Genomic DNA, 21,120 nt, shown 5'->3' on the forward strand with positions numbered 1-21,120 from the left:
CGTAGTGATTTTACAGCCATCTATTTAATCATGGGTTCTTTATTCCAATGCATGACCACAAGCCACAAGATGAAACCGCCAGTGTAATGTGCAACCTATCTCGTATTTCAGTGAAGGTTCAGCTTCATCTTCACTAAAATTGTGAATGCACAAAATAATGGTGGCATGAGCTAAGATTTCTGGGGCATATGCATTTGACCTTAATGTTAGCTACTGTTGACATCACATTCAAGAATTTAGGACGTCTAAATTGGTTCGTCAAAATCGTGAGATACATGGAATGATTTAAGGAGAGAGTTCTCGAACCCCAAGACGAACCACATCCTCCACTTCTGCCCCAACAATTTAAAAGTGCAATGAAATCGGCTTCGCCGAGGAGTCAATGACATAATGTGAATTACAAACTCCTCAATTATAAATTGTCGCTCACTATCCACCCCATCTGATAGGAACAGTAGGAAATCATAGCCACTCTGGTATCGGGTAATCTTGAAAAAAGGATTCTACTATACAATATAGGTTTATAGCTTTGAAGGTGTACGTGAGTGAAAGCCCGATCCTGAAGCGACCTTCAATCAACGTCTTCAACAAAAAAAAAAACCAAAAAAAAGGTCAGCTTAAACTTGACAAGTTTCTTCTAATAAAAGTCGCGGCTCTTTCGAAATACATTTATTTTGCTGTAAAAGTGTTGAGGAGGAAAACTATCTATGTATTCTAGAGAAATTCATTCACCCTCGTGTCCTTCTGACAACTTGATCGGTCGAGGACGAGGATCGCAAAATAAAAACTAACGAACCAAGGCCACCAAGTCCGTACATCAATCCCTTTTCTAACCGATATCTCTCTATTGCAGCAGAACAGTTCTATGAATATACTACTTTGAATATGATCATCTCAAACGCCAAGCAAAAACTTTACAAAAACCTGGAAAAAGGAAATAACAACTTGACTACAGTGATTCAGTTTGTTTCCGAATTTCACTGTGATTAACTGAAAACCCCAGACAATGTAGGAAGGACGTGGGGAATTTTTACCTTAAGATTCTTCCAGATTCAATGATGAAGAAGGCAATGTAAGAATGAGTTGAGCAAGTAGAGGAAGACATTTTGGTCTAAGATGTCCTTACTTCTATCATAATAGAGATGATACGAAGAATCCTACGATAAAACGGGAATGAGGGCATTCGATAAACTAACAACAAATTCAGGTCATAATAACTGATCTACTTCTTCGACATAACGCGCTTTGACTTCAATTTACATTGCAGACAAGCAATTACACAGATGAAATCATTGCAGCAAAAATATCCAGTTGTTCGAATAAGAGAGATACCATGCAACTTCCAGTCCATTATTCGATTCTTCACATTCGGTTTCAGACACCAATCCTATTTCATTTGCTATTGAGTAGTTGTTAAAATAAGCAAAACGATATTGCAAGTATATCCAACCCCACTTTATCAGCAAGCCAGTTGGACATGGTTTATTCTTGAAAGACATGAATTCGGACAAGATACTGATGTTGTGACATGATGTAGCTTTCAGTTTTCGGTTTCATTTGTGGAGGACGATGTAAAAGGGATTGAATTCCATGGGGGCCAAGATGATGCAATGTGTCACAGTACATCGAAAGGAGAGAGCATTTGTTTTGCTTTATCTTCCAGTCCATGATCATCATCCCTACGTCTGTATTGCTTATTGAAGTTCTTGAGTGAGGCTACGGATGTAATCTGGTTAGAGGTAATACGTCAGGCTCCTAAAGCATTGGCTTTGTTTGAGATCTTGTTTTTTCCCGTAGTGGAACGGTTCTTTTACTAATTCATTTCTATGCCATCTGCTGTTGTATTCTGCTGGTAAATTTATGTTGTCGTTATTTACAGTGTATGATTTACAAATGTCATTGGAAATAGTCCTACTTGCTTTATGAACGACCCTCATTTATTTTCGTAACATGTGCAATAAAGTGTCTTGATCTTGAAATGGTAGAATGTTGTGATTGTCAAGCAATGGTGTTGTGCTTAAGAAAGAGTTGTTGTACACAAATCTGCCCAAGTTTTCGCTGATTGTCAATTAGCGGCGGAAGTCTTTTTGATACCTGCGCGAGCGTTGTGCCAAATGGATAGACTTGTTCTGCAAGCGGCTACAATTTTGTTGTTTAATTCATTTTCATTTTGGAAGTAGAGAAGCCGTAATCGTTCTTTGTTTTATTTCGTGACTTGAATTTCAAAGGGCGCCAGAAATTACGAGTAACTTGTAACATTAATATCCTCACTAAATCTACGTTAAGTATCTACTTAGGCAGTGTATAAGTTTAGCAAGCGATCCCATTGTCCCTTTTTGTGTAACATTGCAAGAACGAGTACAACAGGTAGTTGCCAGACTGAACACCAAAATAACTTCCGGGCAGCAGTATTAGCAGCCTCGATAGCCTGCGTCGAAATCTGAGCGTGTAATTTATGATTGATGTTCTGTTGCTTCCAGAACCGAAAAGCTAAAATTGTAAGCCACGCATTTGCAATCGAAGAATCTAGCGAAAAAACCCAATCAGTCACGCCGAAATAGCTCAATCCGAAACAAATGGGAAACATTAGTAATGAATATCGTAAAGCTACCCTCGCATTTAGTCTTGGGTTCTCAGCTGCCGTCATGATGTATCCCGCTTGTTTGTATTGAGAAGCGATGTTGTGAGAAAGAGCATTGAAATGCGGGAATTGCCATGCGTAAAGCAAGGAGGCGAGACACCATGCTCCAGGGTGTAGTAGGGATGACGATGCTGCCCAGCCCATCAACGGAGGAATTGCCCCAACAATAGCACCAACCCAAGTATTCAATATAGATTTACGTTTGAGCGATGTATAACACCATCCGTAAAGGACAATGTTGGAGAGCCCCAAGGCTGCTACAATTGGATTAACACCAAAGTACAAGATCGCAGATCCAATGGAGCCCGTCACAGCTGCAAACTTGAATGCTTGTTGCGGGGAGATGATTCCTTTCACAACAGGTCTTGAGGAAGTCCTGATCATCCTCCTGTCAAATTCAGGTTCTCGGCCCATGTTTATTGCATTAGCAGAGCCTGAACATAGCGCAGTCCCTAATGTTAAAAGAGCTAGTTCTGAAATGCTAGCTGTATTGGGAGATATGGCATATGAACAGATGGAACTTAAAGTGACAAGAACTGTTAAGTTTGGTTTAGTAAGCTTGACATATTGCAGAAGCAACTTATTGTTAGTCATTTTCGAATTTCGAACCCTCTTGGATTTTGCAGTTGGTGCAACTTGAAATGGGAGTTCTTGAGGTGTCTTACATTCAAACTTCGACAGAGTTTTTGCAAATTGAAGGTTTTGCGACAGTCCCTTTGATAAGCCCTTGGTCTGGAAGGGTTGTTGGTTTGGTTTAAATGGACGCAGCTGAAATACATTCTGAAGAAAATGATTGGAGAAGAGCTCATCGAAGCATTTCAGTAAGCGGGGATTCAGAACAAAGTACTCTATTCGTGAGGCTCGTCCCAGTAGCCAGACTGATGAACTTCTGACTAGCATAATGACCATCTGTGCGTTATGACTGCTCTTCGATAGAATGTTGTGAGATTTGCGTGCGCACTACCGTAGATTCGTCCTATGAAGCTGCTAATAGGATATACATTCTTATTCGGCCATTATTCAAATTGTTTGTCAATTTTCCTTGTTTGACTTGTTAACTAACTTATTCTCGATCAAATCGTGAAATGCAATAATTGACCTTACCAAGGTACTCACGTACACCATCATCATTTGATCATTCGTCTTGACCATGAACGCGGCCGTTAATGGGTCAGAATTCTCCTCTCTGGCATCGTTACTTAAGATTAATGGATTGGATTGCACGCTTTCGTCGTTTAAAATTTGAGGCAAAAGGTTGAAAACGTTTTGCATTTTTCCCAATATAGAGTGATTAATGGGCATTGCACCACTGTAGACTTTCTCGAGGTAACTGGAAATCTCGCGTAGCTTGTGATGCAACCCAAGGAGGGATTTGTATGTCTCCGTTGCCTTGAGTGTTAAATTTCCGGCTGCCTGGTCACGAATGTCACGAAGAAGATGTTCAACGCCAATTTCTTCCGCCTCTTCAGCTTCAATAAGGGAAGGCACATGGACAAAGGTTCTCTCCGCTTTAGACCCGTCATGCTTTATGTCGTCTACTGCAAAGTATGCGTCAGTAGGAATTCCCACTGAACGTGGTTGGACATCAACAATTACTAGCAATGGATTCGAGGTATATCTTTTAAATACGTCATTGATTTTTAAATCAGATGCACGCAATTTTGGACCCGAATGATACCATCCAATGAGCTTTTCCTTAGCGTTGATTTTCTTGAACATCTCACCCATAGATTCAATAAAGTTGTGGTCTAGAAACCAGACTGATGAGTTCTTCTCATCCTCCTCAAACGGTATTGCGTACGAGTTGGTGACATTTATTGTGTCGCTAGACTGGTGCCCCAAAAGGACACCAACCACCCTCTTCTTTGAATCTTTTGCCACTCGATCGTAGTGGTCAGCGACAGACAAAAGCACGAGAGGTGATACAGTTACACACTTATTCATGGTCAGCAATTCCAGGTTCGTGGAGGGCATTTCAGATTAATGTAGTAAAACCTCGTTCGTGCCTTTGGAAGTTTGCGTTCTTGCCATTCGCATTCACGTGATAACATAAGGATCAACTACTCCATAATTATCGCACTGATGATTGCAAAATTCTCTGTTGCAGTCTCCTCGCAAATAACAAGTGGTGCTTTTATCCGTCGGGTTATAATTTGAGTACTGATGTTCGGCCAAGTGGTGATAGGTCCTCCTGGATCGGGTAAATCAACTTACTGCTATGGTATGCTCCAATTCTTGTCCGCACTAGGTCGAAAGTGCTCTATAGTCAACTTGGATCCAGCGAATGAGTATCAGGTCTACCCAAACTGTGCCCTTGATATACGTGACTTTATCTCCTGTGAAGCGGTCATGAAACAAAGTGGATTAGGACCCAACGGAGCTCTATTACATGCACTTGAAACTCTTGTCGATGATGAATTATTGATATCTTCCATAGCTAAACTAAGTAGGTCTGGAAGCTATCTTCTATTCGATTGCCCCGGACAAGTTGAGCTTTTTACGCATCAAGAATCATTGTATCGCATTTTTCGCAAACTATCCCGTGAACACAGTGCTAGATTATGTGTCGTCTTCTTAATCGACTCAATTTACTTGACATCTGCATCCCAATATATATCCATTACACTTTTGAGTTTGCGATCCATGTTGCAGCTTGGTTTACCTCAGATAAATGTATTCTCAAAAATTGACAAGTTAGCCGAGTATAACTCGTTAGAGTTCCCACTTGACTTTTATGTTAAGGTGCAAGATCTTCAGCTTCTTCTACCACAAATCGAAAGTGAGCTGGATAGGAGACTCGGTGGAAATTTTATGAGGCTTACAGAATGCATTGCGGAAATGGTGGAAAATTTCGGGCTTGTCACCTACGAGGTGTTAGCCGTGGAAGACAAACAATCGATGATCAGTTTACTCGAAAAGATTGATCAGACGAATGGGTACATTCATGGAACAAGCGAGATAGGTGGTGATTCAGTTTGGCACGATGCATCGAAAGTGAGACTACATAATGAGGAGGATGTGACCTTGCAAGAGCGCTGGATCGATCACAAAGCACATTACGACGCTTTACCACTGACAGAAATGTCTGACCATTTCAAAGAACATGATTAATCTCTTCGTGGTGGAGATATCGAACCTTTGCTTCTTTGAGTATTCGGTTTCACTAACGATGGATGGAACTCTCTGCAACTTCTCTTGAATTTTGTCGCGTGCATTGAATAGGTAAGTATTTGAAAATGCTTCTTCTTGAGTTTCGAAATTTCAGGAAGGAAATTGATAACTATGTTGAAGATGTACGTAGCTCTCATTGCAAAACCAAATTCGCCTCTTGAGCATAATCGTCATTTGGGTATGTTTTGAGAAGACTTGATAACCTCTCAGTGTGAAGTTTTATTTTACTATCCAATTCTGGTAGCATCCGTTTGGTCTCCTCGCATACCTCGGTGTGTTTTTTTAATAAAATCTCGTCTGCATTCCTGTTTCTTAAAGTCTCTAGTTCAATTTCTTGTTCTTTTAAGTCTTTGATGTAAGAATCTTTCTCTTTCTTGAGACGTTGAAGAGCTTTGACAGCTATTTCAAGAGTCAGTGGCGCCATGTTTAGGAGAAGTGACTGTTAGCTGGTTTTTCTACCTTGTTGAATTTCTGCGCGAAAAGCATGAAATCGAAGGGGACCAAGTTGAGATACATCCGAATCGGGGCACTTTCCAAGCTTTAATCATACAGTTAGACTTTTCGGTTCAACTCCCGCAAAAGAGAAGTGCAAGTCAGCCCAATGGGGGCGAATGATACTAGTTCAATATTAAATATAGAGGCTCTCACTCAGCGAGTTTAGAAGGGAATGCGGTGTCACGCGAACATAAGTTAACCATGTGAATGATGTTTCATGATGATCATAAAACATAGATTGTTAATGATACATATATATAACAATACTGTCAGATGAATTCGATATAGACTATGCCATGGGGAGCGGAGGAATTCGATTTCATTGCAAGCGCGCATCGAAGATGTGCAATTTTTGAGATACATGTTGCTGTCGAATAGAACTAGGAATACCTATAAGCTACAAATCGAAGCTCGTGTCATAGCTGAAAGATTAACAAAAATTGTTGACAGCAAGCTTGCTATTGAAAATTCAAAGAGCACAAATACCGACTGCTTAGTCCCCATAGGCTCGTCACACTTCGTCAAAGCAAGTAAGTCCGACTCCCTACGAATGCTTGACAACTCCCGTCGGAGACTAGTGGAGAAGCTAGCTCGTCACCAGCATTACGCGGAATCGCAAGCAAACTCTAATGTCCATTCTGATGCCGCTCATCACGATACCGAGGCACATGCAGTTGAGATCTTGGAGGAGCTTGATGATAATGGTGACATCGTACGTGCCACTTTGAATGGCAAGAGCATTGAAGAGCTCGATAGTTCACGTCCTCCAAGTTCCAATCCTCACTCTTTACGAGATTCACAAACAAGCAGACAGACGACACCCAGAAGGAACGGAGGAAAAGAATCAACCCATATTTTGGGCCAACTTGACTCTAGTCATTCCAATATTATAGAATTTGAAGTGCTCGCGCAAGAACTATCTGATAACCAAGCCAATGATGGTAGTGCAGACGCTTCCGAATACGACAAGTACATTCGAAATGGAGCTAATGATCTAGAAGAAGAGTCCAATACCTCTGAAGACGATGACAGTGATGATTCATACGCGGACAACGTGCTCTTCGGGAATGGAATGTCACTAATTCCAGCTCACGGCTCAATCGAAGAAAGACTCAAGGAAGAGCTTCGAAAGCTTGGTCTGGCGAGTAAGACAAGCTCGCCAAAATGTGAAAAAACAGTAAGGTTTGATGATACCCTCCATATCAAAACGATAGACAAGGGCGTTGATGAAAACCGCGGTAAGATGCTGAGATTCAGGAGGGAGAACCTGGGGCATTCAATTGATGACGCTCACAAGTCCTCATTTTCTGACAGTGTGGTGCATGAAGAAATAGTGGAAAGGCCAGTTAAGGGACCAATTCTCAAAGATCTGATTGATATGAGCGATAATGCTTCGAAGCACGAGAACCAATCACTCTTAGCGAACAATACTGAAGAGGAGATGTTAAAGCTTGTGCAAGGATATTACGATGCTCTCTATAACACAGAAGAGTGTCCCTCGGGTCCAATAATTGATAACGTGACCGATCTCTGTTCTCTTGAAAAGGGCAGCGAAGTAGAGGAAAAAATGCTGGACTTCAACTCCGAGACGGAAAATGTCGTTCGCAAGTCAGATACCGCTCATGGGTCGACGAAGGTGATAGAAGATAAGGTGATCGAAAGACTGGATTCCATTTTGGGTAACCCAGGAAGCTTTTTTGCATCGGAGATTGAGAATGACTACATGTTGTTGAAAAAAAGGATGGCGTTGAAGGAGCGATCTACCGACGAGTCCGAAGTTGTCGAAAAGCCGAGGAAATATGCACAAAGCCGTTTTGCGAGATCAATGCGACATTCGAAGAGTGGGTAGGCTTGCTGTTTCCCCAACCCTAGTAGAGGTAAAGGTAATTCGGTGAACCTGATAACGAAGAGAAGGCCAGAAAATGCTTTACCGATCAATTTGATCCCACTATTTTAATTACACTTTGGATGAATTTGAATCCCAAGAAATGGGTGTCTTAACCGTTCCGAGAAAATTCAACAGTCTCCGGTGATTTATACAGGTTGCATTTATCCGGTCCGAATCCGTGGAAGAGTTCATTCATGAGAATCCTTAGAAAATTCTCATTATTTCTTTACTCACAGTCGTAATATAATACTTCCCTCATATCAATGCCACACATAGACATCTCGACCCCTCGCATCGTCATAGCGAAATTTTGTTGGCTTACCCAAAACTCCTGCCCGCGCATCTTGTTGTTCACCACCTGCATATGCCAACGCCAGACCCCTCGGTCTCGCTTAGGGCGATGTATTTAACTGCACTCATTCCTTGCTCATATTCTATTTAGAAGCACTTGACTAGAGAAAGTTAAAGTTCGCAAGAGCCATAAGCAATAAAAAGTCACATGTCGTCGATATTGAAGCAGCGTGTCCGGTATGCTCCGTACTTACAAAAGTTGCGTAAACCGGAGGAATGCATTGAATTGTTCAAACACGGCCAATACTTGGGTTGGTCTGGTTTTACTGGAGTGGGTGCGCCAAAGGTGATACCTGCGGCGTTAGTGGACCACGTCGAGAAGAATAGTTTACAAGGAAAGCTTGCTTTCAATCTTTTTGTTGGCGCGTCTGCTGGCCCTGAAGAGTCTAGATGGGCAGATAATTCCATGATTTTACGCAGATCCCCTCATCAAGTAGGGAAACCAATTGCAAAGGCGATTAATGAAGGAAGAACCAAGTTCTTTGATAAGCACTTGTCGATGTTTCCTCAAGATTTAACTTACGGGTTCTATACGAAGGAGAAAAGCAATGATCTCCTTGACTTCACTATAATTGAAGCAACTGCCGTCAAGGAGGATGGCTCTATTATACCCGGTCCCGCGGTTGGTGCCTCCCCAGAGATGTTGTCTGTGTCCGACAAGATTATAATTGAAGTGAACACAAGAACTCCATCTTTTGAGGGAATTCATGATATAGATTTGCCATTGAACCCACCCTTCAGGACACCGTACCCTCACGTTACCGCTGACTACAGAGTGGGTCGCACTTCTATTCCAGTTGACCCCTCTAGGGTTGTTGCGATTGTGGAGTCGACTACACGAGACAAAGTCCCACCAAACACCCCTCGGACGCTTCCTCGCAACAAATTGGAGCTCACCTTATTGAATTTTTTGAGCACGAAGTGAAAATGGGAAGACTCCCAAAAAACCTTTTACCATTGCAATCTGGAATTGGAAACATTGCTAACGCTGTCGTGGAAGGATTAGCGGAGTCTAATTTTAAGAACCTCTCTGTCTGGACAGAAGTTTTGCAAGATTCGTTTTTAGATTTTTTCGCGTCCGGAAGCTTAGATTTCGCAACCGCAACCTCGATTCGCTTGACAGAGGCAGGATTCGAGCGATTTGACAAACATTGGGATGAATTCTCCAAAAAATTATGTTTGAGGTCACAAGTGGTTTCCAACTCGCCTGAAATCATCAGGCGACTTGGAGTGATTGCCATGAATACACCAGTGGAAGTGGATATGTATGCTCACGCGAACTCTACAAATGTGATGGGATCCAGAATGCTCAACGGTCTCGGGGGTTCTGCCGACTTTTTGAGAAATGCTAAACTCTCGATCATGCATACCCCGTCCGCAAGACCGTCGAAGACAGATTCTACCGGAGTCTCATGCATTGTTCCATTCGCGACTCATGTCGATCAGACGGAGCATGATCTCGATGTGATTGTGACGGAACAAGGTCTAGCCGACCTTAGAGGTATGTGCCCGAGAGAAAGGGCAGTGGAAATTATTGAAAAGTGCTCTCATCCTGACTATAAAGACCAGCTCAGAGACTATTTCGATAGGGCATGTTTCTATGCCGAGAAGGCCAAATGTTTGCACGAGCCACATATCTTGCAAAATGCTTTCAAAATGCATTTGAATTTGCAAGCAAATGGTACCATGAAATTAGATTCCTGGAATTAGTTACTGGATCTCAGATATCAGTTCTTATAGATAGCCTATTATCACAAATAAATTTGGCAGGCAAGTAGCGAGAATATGCGCGCACGTGACGTAGTTCTTTCTAGAAGATTTTACTGTTTAAGTCAGTCGGACTCGCAAAGGTACCTTGTCACCAGGGATGTTATTCAGTACGAATTTGAGAAGGTTTTGCTTACAAGCGACCAAGCTTTCTACTCACCATGGAATCAAGAGCTTTCATTCCAGTGCAGCTAGATGTATCAGCTTTGACCCCTATAAAGTCCTAGGGGTAGAGAAATCTGCAAGCTCATCTGATATCAAGAAGGCCTATTATCAGCTTGTAAAGAAGTATCATCCCGATGTGAACAAAGACAAAGATTCAGAAAAGCGGTTTCACAAGATCCAAGAGTCTTATGAGCTCCTTAGCAATAAAGAAAAGCGTTCACAATATGATCAATTTGGTGCTGCTGGCTTTGATGCAAATGGCAATGCCAATCCGTTCGGGAGCAATCCTTTTGCATCACATTCGGGTAATCCATTTGGTGGTGGGCAAGGTAATCCGTTTGGAGGAATGGGTTTTGATTTTGAAGACCTCTTCAAGCAAGCATTTACAGGCAGTGGAAATGCTCGAGGCTCCGGTGGTCAAAGCCCTTTTGTAACGAGGCATGTTGGCGACAATATTGAAGTGCTTAAGTCAATTTCGTTTCGAGAATCTATTTTCGGGACTAAGATCAATTTGAACTATAAAGCAGTTGATTCTTGTGTCAGCTGCTCCGGCTCAGGACTCAAAACGGGTAAGAAGAAAACGACTTGTACAAGCTGCCATGGCACTGGCCAAACGACCCACATTATAGGCGGATTCCATATGGCATCTACATGCTCAAAATGTGCCGGCTCCGGGGTTGTGATTAATAAAGCAGATGAATGCTCGAGCTGCAATGGCGCAGGCGTGAAAGAGGTTCCGAAGTCGAAACTGGTAGATTTACCATGTGGCATAGCAGATGGTTCTCGATTACGGATTCCAGGTGGCGGTGACGCCCCATTCGCTTCCAAAGATCCCTACAGCCAAATCGTTCATGGCGATCTCATTGTTCGCGTACACGTAAAGAGGGACCCCGTGTTCGCTAGAGAAAATAACGACATCACAATAACGCGTGAAATTCCAATGACCACAGCTGCTTTGGGAGGAGAGATCATCGTACCCACAATCGATGGTCAAAATGTAAAATTAAAAGTCAGATCAGGCGTGCAATCAGGAAGAAAGCTCACCGTCCCACAAAAAGGTGTACCAATCAACAGAAACATGGAAAATAGGGGAGATATGGTGATTAATCTCAATGTCAAAACACCTGTACCGACAACACCATTGCAAACAGCCTTGCTCGAAGCTTTGGCGGACTCTTTCGCAGAGAAGACCAATGAGAGCGCGACGTCAGCAAAATCTCAAGACCAATCTAACTCCCGTGAGCTGAAAGAATCTACAGACGGGTTAGCTCACACATCCAAATTGGAAAGCATTAAGAATATCCTAGGGAAATTCTTCAACTTTAAGGACGAGAAGCCTTAAAACATCTTGTATATAGCTACTACAGAGAAATATAGAGGCACTCGATAAAAAGCTCGCTATTTCTTTTGATTGAGGAGTTGACAGACTTCTTCAGCGAGGGAGGTTGTCTTGACTCTCACCAAATATATCAGGAAGCTACCATCCGGGTTCGCTGATGGTATTTTGATGTTTGTTCCAGTAGTCACGTAATTAACTTCAGATAACAAAAGAGCGTTTAGAATAACTCTCGAACTGCCCTCAGAGCGTACTAAAACACGACACCTCTTCTCTGATTGAAGCACTTTTAATTCACCAACACCAACGTTGGTATAAGGTTCTTGCTTATTGTGGGTGTTGAGAAGAAAGACCTTGCTTTTACAGGCGAACAACAGTGATTCTTCTTCCTCACCCGTAATAACGCTGTCAACCTTCTGTGTCATTTTCGTTACAGGCTCAAAAACTGGACTATTACCTCCTGAGGGCTCTTCACAAGAGTCATCATCAATTGCTTTTTGTGAGGTCGAGGAATTAAGTACCATACCACTCGACTGAAGGGTTTGCGACGGCCCTTCCGATGTCGTTGGAGGTTTATTGTGACTGTCTAGTTTGAATATAGGATCACTGATCGTCTTATTGAAGGTAAATGATGGACCCGTACCGTTGGAAACATGATGGGTAACATTATCATGGAGCTTGAATTTTGAATTTTGGAATAATGCTGCAGTCGATGCTTTTTGTGGAAGCTTTGGAATTGAGTTATCCGTGTCTGACAGCGGTTGACCACGATCTGACGTGAGACTATTTTGCATCGCAAGACTTTTGTAATATTCCACATACTTCAATGCGATAGGCGTTAGGTCCAAAGCATCCACATCGACCGCTTCCTGAACAGATTGCTTGAACTGTTGATTTAATGCCAAAACTTTGGCAGTCTTGGTTGCATGCATACTATTTGATGATTTTTGAAATTGAAAGTTTCTTCCACGGGGTTTCAAGATTTTTCTTTGAGCTAGCACATCTTCAGATGCTATAGATGGGGCTTCGATTACCTCGACTTCATCCGAAGCTGTATCTTTTGCAAGCTGTTCTTCGGCCACACGTTTCACCATTAGATGGAATATGTTAATGACGCTGAATGGATGGTTGCGCGAATTGAATAGGGCTAAAGCCCTAGACATCACGAGCGATTTATTTAGGTTTGCATTCCTCAGATTTCACGTGACCGAGCGCGAAGTCCTCCTCTTGCAAAAAATCTTCTTTTCGAATTCTCCTTCTCCCTTAGAACTGCAACAACAGTAGAAAAGTATGTGGATCACAATCGAGAGTTTCAACCGCTCAGTCCTCAAACCAAGCAGGACTATGACGAATTATACTAACAAAGAAGATGGCCCCAAAGATCCAACAAACTAAGGCCGCCAAGGCTGCTGCTGCTATGGCTGGTGGTAAGAAAGGTAAGAAGAAGTGGAGCAAGGGCAAGGTCAAGGACAAGGCTCAGCACGTTGTCATCTTGGACCAAGAGAAGTACGATAGAATCATGAAGGAAGTCCCCGGCTTCAAGTTCGTGTCTGTCTCCGTTTTGGTTGACAGATTGAAGATTGGTGGCTCCTTGGCCAGAATTGCCTTGAGACACTTGGAGGACGACGGTGTCATCAAACCCGTTTCCAAGCACTCTAAGCAAGCTATCTACACTCGTGCCTAATGACTTCAATCGATTTAATAAACTCGTTGTAAATTTGAGAACTGCACACCCATTTGTAGCGTAGACGTCCGACTCCAATTCTCCGCGTGGATAAAATTTCGTGGGAAGAAATCTTTTAGCGAACAGTATTGGAAGAACCATAAATGTTGCTATCACTTATTCGAACTGTCCAGAAGCGGGCATTTGTCTCTTTTCCATCGTCGCTAAACCCTATACATACATATCGCTTGTCGAGGCGTGTCGCCATACAAAAAAGCGTAATATTTGATGTTGTTTCCGATGTTACAAATTACAAGACATTCATACCGTTTGTGAATGATTCCTTCGTTCAGAATATCGACCCAACTACAAAATTGCCCAATAAGGCTGGTTTTTCTATTGGATGGCATGATTATGATGAGCATATGGTATGCGATGTTGACTGCCGTAAAGACGAGCGTGTCTTCTCCAGAGTTCGTTCGTCATTGGTTTTTGACCACCTCGAGAATGAATGGACTTTCACTTCAGTAAATCCTGATTGTGGACAATTACCAATAACTCAAGTTAACCTTCATCTACAATACCGCTTTAAAAATCCGCTTCTAAATTCATTGTCATCAATATTCCAATCTCAGGTTAGCCAAATCATGATAGATTCTTTCCTCAAACAAGCAATTACGATGCAAGAGAAAGCACGCCGATCATAAACCTTTCACTCAAAACTCCCTGGGAACTAGCAGATGCGAGCCAACGACATATTCCCGCAATTTATGACTAGGTGTGCAAACAGGTGGAGACTGATCGGAGCCATGGTGTTTCGTGAAAGAGAGACATCTCTTTGTTCTCGGAAAATGGCCTTTAGCTGATCTATCGGACGAAGCATTGGTTAAGACCCCTGCTGTTTCATCTGCTCTTTGCTTTAATCCGGCTTGGTTACCATAATATCTCATATCGACAGGAGACATATAGGTTGCTTTTACCAATGTTTTGTTTATCCAAGGTTCATCAAAGCACAAGGGCTTTATACACTTGATGCAATTTTTCAAAAACCTTCGTTCACTTTCAGAACTTTCGGGATTAACAAACGGTTTTTCGTTCGAATCAACCTCCTCTAGATCTGAAGATTTCTTCAAGGCCGTTGTTTGTGATGAGTCGTACGTTGGCATATCAATGCGCTCACCAACATCCATGTCATCGTCGACCTCGTCATCGTCGTCATCTTCATCTTCATCTTCGTCTGAGCGGTGAAGATCGCTCAAATTATTGATGTCCTCGTTTCCATCGTCCAAAGGTTGATCCAGCTTGTCTGAGATGCTTGTTTCATTATTGTCTTCACTCGCAGCTAACTCCTTAGCATCTGAGCTGCCCTGAGAGGCAAGACGCTTTGTTGTAGCACTAACGCCTCGTTCGATAGAATTGTTGGGACTAATACGCTGCTTGACATGAAAAAATGTGCTTCGAAACCCACTTGGAGTGCTTGGCATCGAGCTAGATCTCATCCGCCTATTGCGATGAAGACTGTGATTCGATGCGTTACTTAGCGAGCAACTCTGTCCTCTCCGCCGACGAGGAACAGTTCTATACTTTGGCGCTTCTCTTTCCAGGATGTCTGCAGCCACATCTTGGCCAACGGAGAGACCAAGATGCCATTCGATTAAATCCCGTGCCAGAAAGAAGTGTAAGAGTAGCTGTTCGTTCTCTAGACGGAGTCGGAGTACATTCGGCTTTTTACAATAGTCGCTCGCTAGCCCGACCTTCGCATGTAAAAGGCTGTAAGATCTGAGAAGGCGCAGCTGGAAATCTGGCTTTGTAAATTCTGAAGCAGAACCTTGAGCTCCATCCTTATCCCTTGTCTTTGCTAAAATGCCTAGCTGAACACAAAGAGAAAAAAAAGATAGGTCTTTTGGCGTCGTGAATTGTGACGCTAAAAGGTCTTTGTGAAGAACTTTTGTTTCGCAATTTTGCTCCTCTAAGCGGCAAAAGCTCATGATGTAAGACTCAAGATGTGAGGGTATGCGATATATGTTCACCTGCGTTGAGTTTAGCTCTATGATCACGTTCTTCCACGATCGACTAGACGCTGGTTGGAAAGGTGATACCCACTCGATCTTACGAGCAACAATCCCAATTTTGTAGGCCGCAGGTGTGTAAGCTGGTAAGTCATCGGAGGGATGAACATCATCCAGTACTGGGAACCTAGGACAACCTCCTGGTGGCAAAGTGTGATACTGAGGTGGGAACACAGGAGTGGGTTCCACAAGTTGCAAATATTTTTCCTGACACAGATAATCTGGCTGTCGTGCTAATGGGTCAAATGAATGAGGCCGATTATGGCTAAGAGATGCAGTTGACTCGTGTGTGGAATGTGTCGTGGGCGTAGTAAGCGGCACACTATTAGCGTCATCGAGGGTAGCTGTTGAGAGCAAACTTGTCAAATCAAGCTCACTCTCCAGAGACTCTGACTCCAGAAATTTTGAGGCAGATACTGGATCCGAGTTATGAACCTCATGATCTTCTTTCCAAAGCACCGACTCCTGCTGTCCGCAACCTAGACTAGGGAGGTTCGGGACTCGAATCATCGTGGATGTATCTCTCTATGAGTTAAAATAAAAATGCTTCTATTTCAAGTACTGAAGCCTGAAAAGTGTCGTATCGCTCGGGAAGCACAATTTGAGGAGCAAATATGAAGCTTCAGGCGCAATTCTCCTCGTGAAAGCTGATCTGGGACAGTTGCTTGCCTTATTGCACAGGAAAAGGACAGTCTCACTTATAAGTATATAGTAGTGATTTTCCGGAGAGGGTTGTGACTAAGGCTTGAAGGAGCAATAAACGAGGAAGGTAGGTGTCGCAATCAGGTGCTACATAAGACGACTTCTATCGGGCTGTGGATCGATCGGAACCACCGTGATCATATAATGCAGGAACTCAGAGAATAGGAGATAAACTTTCCCTCGCAGACCCGTACATACACCTTTGCGCCGATAAGCCGAGTGATTGTTGCTCATCGTTTTTTGTGAAGCCTTGCTATTTTAAATAAATTACTTTTATGAGACAACTAGTTACAGCATTGTGTTTGTTCTGTTTGGCAATTTTTGACATATTTCTGAGCTTAAGAGGTGTGTCGTGTCATGCTTACTAGCTCATTTCGCTTATGATTTATGTCTGACCCAGTGGTCTGACTGCAAGGATTGAAACCTCGGCAGCCATGCTGCCATGAAATGTCACGCGCTACATTACTATTTCTCTTGCCAAAATATTCCCAACTGCCCACGTGTAATCATCTATTATGGGAAGGTTTTGACTCTACCGGAAAAACCAAAAAAACACCGTCAGTCGTCTGGAAAATAAAACTTTTGCATAATGTATTTGTCCTAAATTCGAGTGTCCTAGAAGTAGAACATCAAAGCTATCGCTTAAATACTGCACATAAAAACCAACTTCCATTATCCGATACCCGCTCCCGAAAAACCGTTTATGTGATGCGTTTATCTATTGAAAGCGGCTCATAGAATAGTGCGATGAGCGACGACATACATACCCACCTTGGGCGTGCTTTGTCAATATGGAATCTATCAAGTGAGCCCAATAGATTGGAGGAGTTGCTCGAGGTATTACGCTCTTTAATCGCGATTACTGCGGAGGAATCGACCGGTAAGGTAGAGCTCTCCTTGCATGACAAGAATACCATTCATGATATCTTGAAAGCGGAATTTGATACAAATGATGAATGTAAGTGCATCAAGCTTTTGAGAGTACAAAGAGGTTTGGTGATATTTTTAAGAAATATACTGATCCACTCGTCCGTCGATGTCTATATGACATTGGAGTGTTTCTGTTTCCATTGGAATAGGATTCTGCTGTATAAAACGCAAAACCTACAGCTTTGGGGAGGCAAAATTCTCAATTCATATATGGAATTACTAGCGAACTTGCTGAACAGAGATCTCAATTTTGAAGGCATCAACGACTATACAGAAACGTTTCTCACCTTGAATGCAACCCACAAAGCTTGGAGGTCCTCCGAATTTCTTCGTCCTTTTACTATCTTCCTAAAAAATTGGAGTGCAAAAGCTGATTTCAGCAGTCACATTATGGCAATAGCAGACACTTCAATGCTAGATATGTTGATCGAGAGGATAAACCAACTTCAGAAGGAATCAAAGCTTTCGATATTTGATGAAAATCTCATTCACATTATGTTTCCAATCATTTCTCACGATAGTTTTGTGGATTTCTCACTCAATTATCATAAGACCCAAACTGTTGAGTCGTTTACCGCACTCATTAAAGCTTGCCAACTCGTTCTCACTTCGGGCTTCGATTTGAGCTCAGGAATTAACAAATATTTAGACTGGACTAGAAGCATGTTATCACTTGTGACGGAAGAGACAATAAGGATCCTCGATTCGGCCACAGCAATTGGGACAATAGAAGCGATCAATACTCAAACCACCTCAGTCCTTGATATTATGTCTCACGTTTTTCAATCAGCAGGTTGCGTTTCAGTGGATCATAAAGATGAGATTGTTGAAACGTTAGGAAGACTTCTTAAGGAGACGCACCAGAAGTGCGCCGTCAAATCGCTTCGAAATGAGTCAAGTTCCAGGAGAGAAGGTGTCGTTTATCCAAATGTCAAGTCATTATGCATGGAGAACATTGGCTACCTTTGCTTCAAAGATCCGAGAGTGCAAAACAAATTGCGAGAGTCACACATCCTTGAATTAATCTTGTCGAACTGCATAATTGACGACTATAATCCTTTTTTGAAGGAGTATTCTATCGTTTGCGTCAAATATGCATTGGAGAATAACCAGAGTAATCAGGAATTAATCGCCAGGTTAGAGGCTAAGCAAGTTGTGGATGATTCTATTTTAGAGCAGACTGGATATAGAGCGGTTATCGAAAATGGGGAGATAAAACTTCAAGGTGGAGAGGAACATGTGTCAAAAATCACTGTCCCAACTTCTCCACTATAATCTCCTTGACTTTTTCAACGGACACCTCATCGACTAATGTGATGCGCTTCTTCTTCGTCGATAAAGCCTTTAGTTCGGTAGGGAGAACATCCCTCTCAAAAGAATAACTTTCAACAGCCAGTAAAGCTTTGTCAACAACTTCGGCGAATTTAGCCGGATGAGCCGTAGCCAAAGATATATAGTTAGCGTTTCTTTCGGCGTCTTTCGCGGCAAATGAAAGGGAAGTCTTGACACCGATGGCGGAATGAGGATCCAATACGTATTTTGATGGATGGGCATCGTAAATATTTTTGATTGTCTCAATTGTTTCCTCGTCGCTCACTCGATTGGAGTCAAAATCGCTCCTCGCTTGTTCCACAACAGAGGCGTCGGCTGTGAATGAACCATCTGATTTCAACTGTGACATCCAAGAGTTTAGTATCTTTCCTGCTTCCTTGTCATCTTGCTCTGTGAGATTTTGGCGGATATAGTACCACAACAATCTTTCAAAATTCGAGGAGATGAGAATATCCATGGCAGGGGAATATGTGGCCTTCACCTCACCACTCCTCTCATACCTACCATGCTTCAAGAATCTGTCCAAAATGTCATTCTCGTTCGTGGCAATTATCAATTTGTCGACAGGCAATCCCATTGACTTGGCATAAAACCCCGCGAGAATGTCACCGAAATTTCCGGACGGGACAACAAATCTAACTTTCTTCCTGTCAGAGCAGCCAACCAGTTTCATGAGTTGAAAATATGAGTAAAAGTAATATGTCATCTGGGCCAAAATACGCGCCCAATTGATTGAATTCACAGCACCAACACTATACTTCTTGTCGAAATCTCTATCACCAAAAATCTGTTTAACAATGTCTTGGCAGTCATCAAAGGTACCTTTCACTGAAAGTGTATGTACATTCAGATCCTCAACGGTCGTCATTTGCTCTTCCTGAATTGGTGAAACACGACCTGTAGGATATAATATGAACACAGACACGTTCTTCTTGCCACGTAAACCGTAGATGGCGGCAGAGCCAGTGTCACCAGAAGTTGCGCCCACTACTGTGATTCTGTGTTTGTTGATTTCATCAGACACCAGCTTATTGCGTTTCTCCAAAAAGTATTCAAAAAGGTTTCCCACAAACTGTAAAGCCACATCTTTGAAAGCGTATGTAGGACCGTGGAACAATTCTAAAAGAAAGATTTGCTTATCAGCATCCAATGTTTTGAGCGGAGTGACCTCTGATTCCCTAAATGTCGAGTAGGACTTTTCGATCAAAATGCTGAGGTCATTATCTGGGATATCAGTGGTCGAAATGTATAACCTCATAATTTTAAAAGCCAACTGTTGAAAATCGAGATTCTTCCAGTCTTCAATAAAGCTTTTGTCTAAGGACGGAATTGAGGATGGGACAAATAGGCCACCGTCATGAGCCAAACCCGTCATGACAACATCCTCAAACGATAAAGTTTTCTCCAGAGCGGAACGTGTTGATCTGTAAGAAGCAGAGCTCATATCGAAAGTAAAAGAGTTTGAGGGAAATCCAGCGGCACTACTTCACGAAATTTAATAGCCGACATTTTTTCATCCAGTATGTTGAGTCACCGGCACGTGATTGAGGACCTGATAACCCAAACACAATATACAGGATTGTTTAATATGCTTTAAATCTAGGAACTGATGGAACTGAAACCTATCTCAGTTTACCAAAATAAAGTATCATCACTCCGTTTCCTAAATTTAAGTACACTGTGACTGGTGTTCTCTCAAAAACGATTCCATGCTCGTTGTGTACTGTATACCGAGTGAGCTGTCGCTATTAACGTGAGATGAAAATTTATACAGAAGGCATACAATTTCAGCTTCAATGGCGACATGGTTTTCTACAACTCGTCTCGAATGAGATATGGTAGGCCCTTGATTCCCCAGTTTCTTAGAAGGTTACAAAGTAGCCCCTTATCTAACGGGGCGAAGAGTTGTCTCCAACTTGGCACCACTATTGATGTATCTAACCAGTATAGCAGGAGTACACAAACTTCAGGCATTGAGAGTATAATGGCATCTATAGACTCTGATAATGTGAAAGCTATGTTTGGATATGGTTCTGGTGTTATGCCCCAAGACGGCTATGGTGATTCAAAACCGCAGGTGGACGTGATAATAATCGCCGAAAACACCAAAGAGTTTCATAGAGCAAACTTGGCTAGGTTTCCCAGCCATTATTCGGCCGTTAGAGTTTTTGGGATAGATTCGATTCAAAAGGTGCAAAATTGGGGTGCGGGTGTATATTTCAATCCGTATGTCTCGATGTCAACAGGCTCCGGAAGTGAGCGTATGGTTAAGTATGGGGTAATCTCTTACGAGAATGCAAAAGAGGACATCCGTGAATGGTCATCCATGTACATTGCTGGTAGACTCCAGAAGCCGGTAAGGCATTATAAAATAGACAACTCCTTGTTATCGGCTAATCAATTCAATTTGAGCAGCGCCTTCAATCTAGGTCTCTTGCTTTCAGATACACCTCACGGGAAGAAGTCACTTCTGTACCTTGATCTTTTCCATTCTATTGTACTGTTGTCATACATGGGTGATCCGAGAATGTTTATAGGCGGAGAGAATCCCAACAAAGCCAAAAATATTGTCACGAGACAACAATCCGAAATTAGAAGTCTTTATCACCC

General features: G+C 42.4%; 7 protein-coding genes across 7 annotated transcripts; 3 read left to right on the forward strand and 4 right to left on the reverse strand. All coding sequences in view use genetic code 12, as the record gives it.

Moving 5' to 3' along the window:
* Positions 1–3,673: 3,673 nt before the first annotated feature.
* On the reverse strand, positions 3,674–4,585 carry RPN8 (proteasome regulatory particle lid subunit; the record flags this gene model as incomplete). The annotated part of the gene is made up of 1 exon (XM_025483629.1): positions 3,674–4,585. The coding sequence occupies one exon, from the start codon at positions 4,583–4,585 to the stop codon at positions 3,674–3,676; it is 912 nt and encodes a 303-aa protein (XP_025335864.1).
* Positions 4,586–5,284: 699 nt separating this feature from the next.
* Positions 5,285–5,752, forward strand: CXQ87_005203 (putative GTPase; the record flags this gene model as incomplete). Its single annotated transcript, XM_025483630.1, has 1 exon — positions 5,285–5,752. One exon carries the CDS (start codon positions 5,285–5,287, stop codon positions 5,750–5,752), a length of 468 nt encoding a protein of 155 aa, XP_025335865.1.
* A 916-nt stretch (positions 5,753–6,668) lies between these two features.
* CXQ87_005204 (acetyl-CoA hydrolase) lies at positions 6,669–11,820 on the forward strand (the record flags this gene model as incomplete). Its single annotated transcript, XM_025483631.1, has 4 exons — positions 6,669–8,087; positions 8,746–9,374; positions 9,731–10,227; positions 10,541–11,820. 4 exons carry the CDS (start codon positions 6,669–6,671, stop codon positions 11,818–11,820), a joined length of 3,825 nt encoding a protein of 1,274 aa, XP_025335866.1.
* Positions 11,821–11,876: 56 nt separating this feature from the next.
* Positions 11,877–12,908, reverse strand: CXQ87_005205 (nucleoporin; the record flags this gene model as incomplete). Its single annotated transcript, XM_025483632.1, has 1 exon — positions 11,877–12,908. The coding sequence occupies one exon, from the start codon at positions 12,906–12,908 to the stop codon at positions 11,877–11,879; it is 1,032 nt and encodes a 343-aa protein (XP_025335867.1).
* Positions 12,909–13,183: 275 nt separating this feature from the next.
* On the forward strand, positions 13,184–13,498 carry RPS25B (40S ribosomal protein eS25; the record flags this gene model as incomplete). The annotated part of the gene is made up of 1 exon (XM_025483633.1): positions 13,184–13,498. The coding sequence occupies one exon, from the start codon at positions 13,184–13,186 to the stop codon at positions 13,496–13,498; it is 315 nt and encodes a 104-aa protein (XP_025335868.1).
* Positions 13,499–14,193: 695 nt separating this feature from the next.
* Positions 14,194–14,961, reverse strand: CXQ87_005207 (uncharacterized protein; the record flags this gene model as incomplete). The annotated part of the gene is made up of 1 exon (XM_025483634.1): positions 14,194–14,961. One exon carries the CDS (start codon positions 14,959–14,961, stop codon positions 14,194–14,196), a length of 768 nt encoding a protein of 255 aa, XP_025335869.1.
* A 3,466-nt stretch (positions 14,962–18,427) lies between these two features.
* THR4 (threonine synthase) lies at positions 18,428–19,954 on the reverse strand (the record flags this gene model as incomplete). Its single annotated transcript, XM_025483635.1, has 1 exon — positions 18,428–19,954. The coding sequence occupies one exon, from the start codon at positions 19,952–19,954 to the stop codon at positions 18,428–18,430; it is 1,527 nt and encodes a 508-aa protein (XP_025335870.1).
* Positions 19,955–21,120: the final 1,166 nt, after the last annotated feature.

This window comes from Candidozyma duobushaemuli (assembly GCF_002926085.2).
Source record: "Candidozyma duobushaemuli strain B09383 chromosome Unknown G_B09383, whole genome shotgun sequence".
Classification (NCBI taxonomy): Eukaryota; Fungi; Ascomycota; class Pichiomycetes; order Serinales; family Metschnikowiaceae; genus Candidozyma; species Candidozyma duobushaemuli.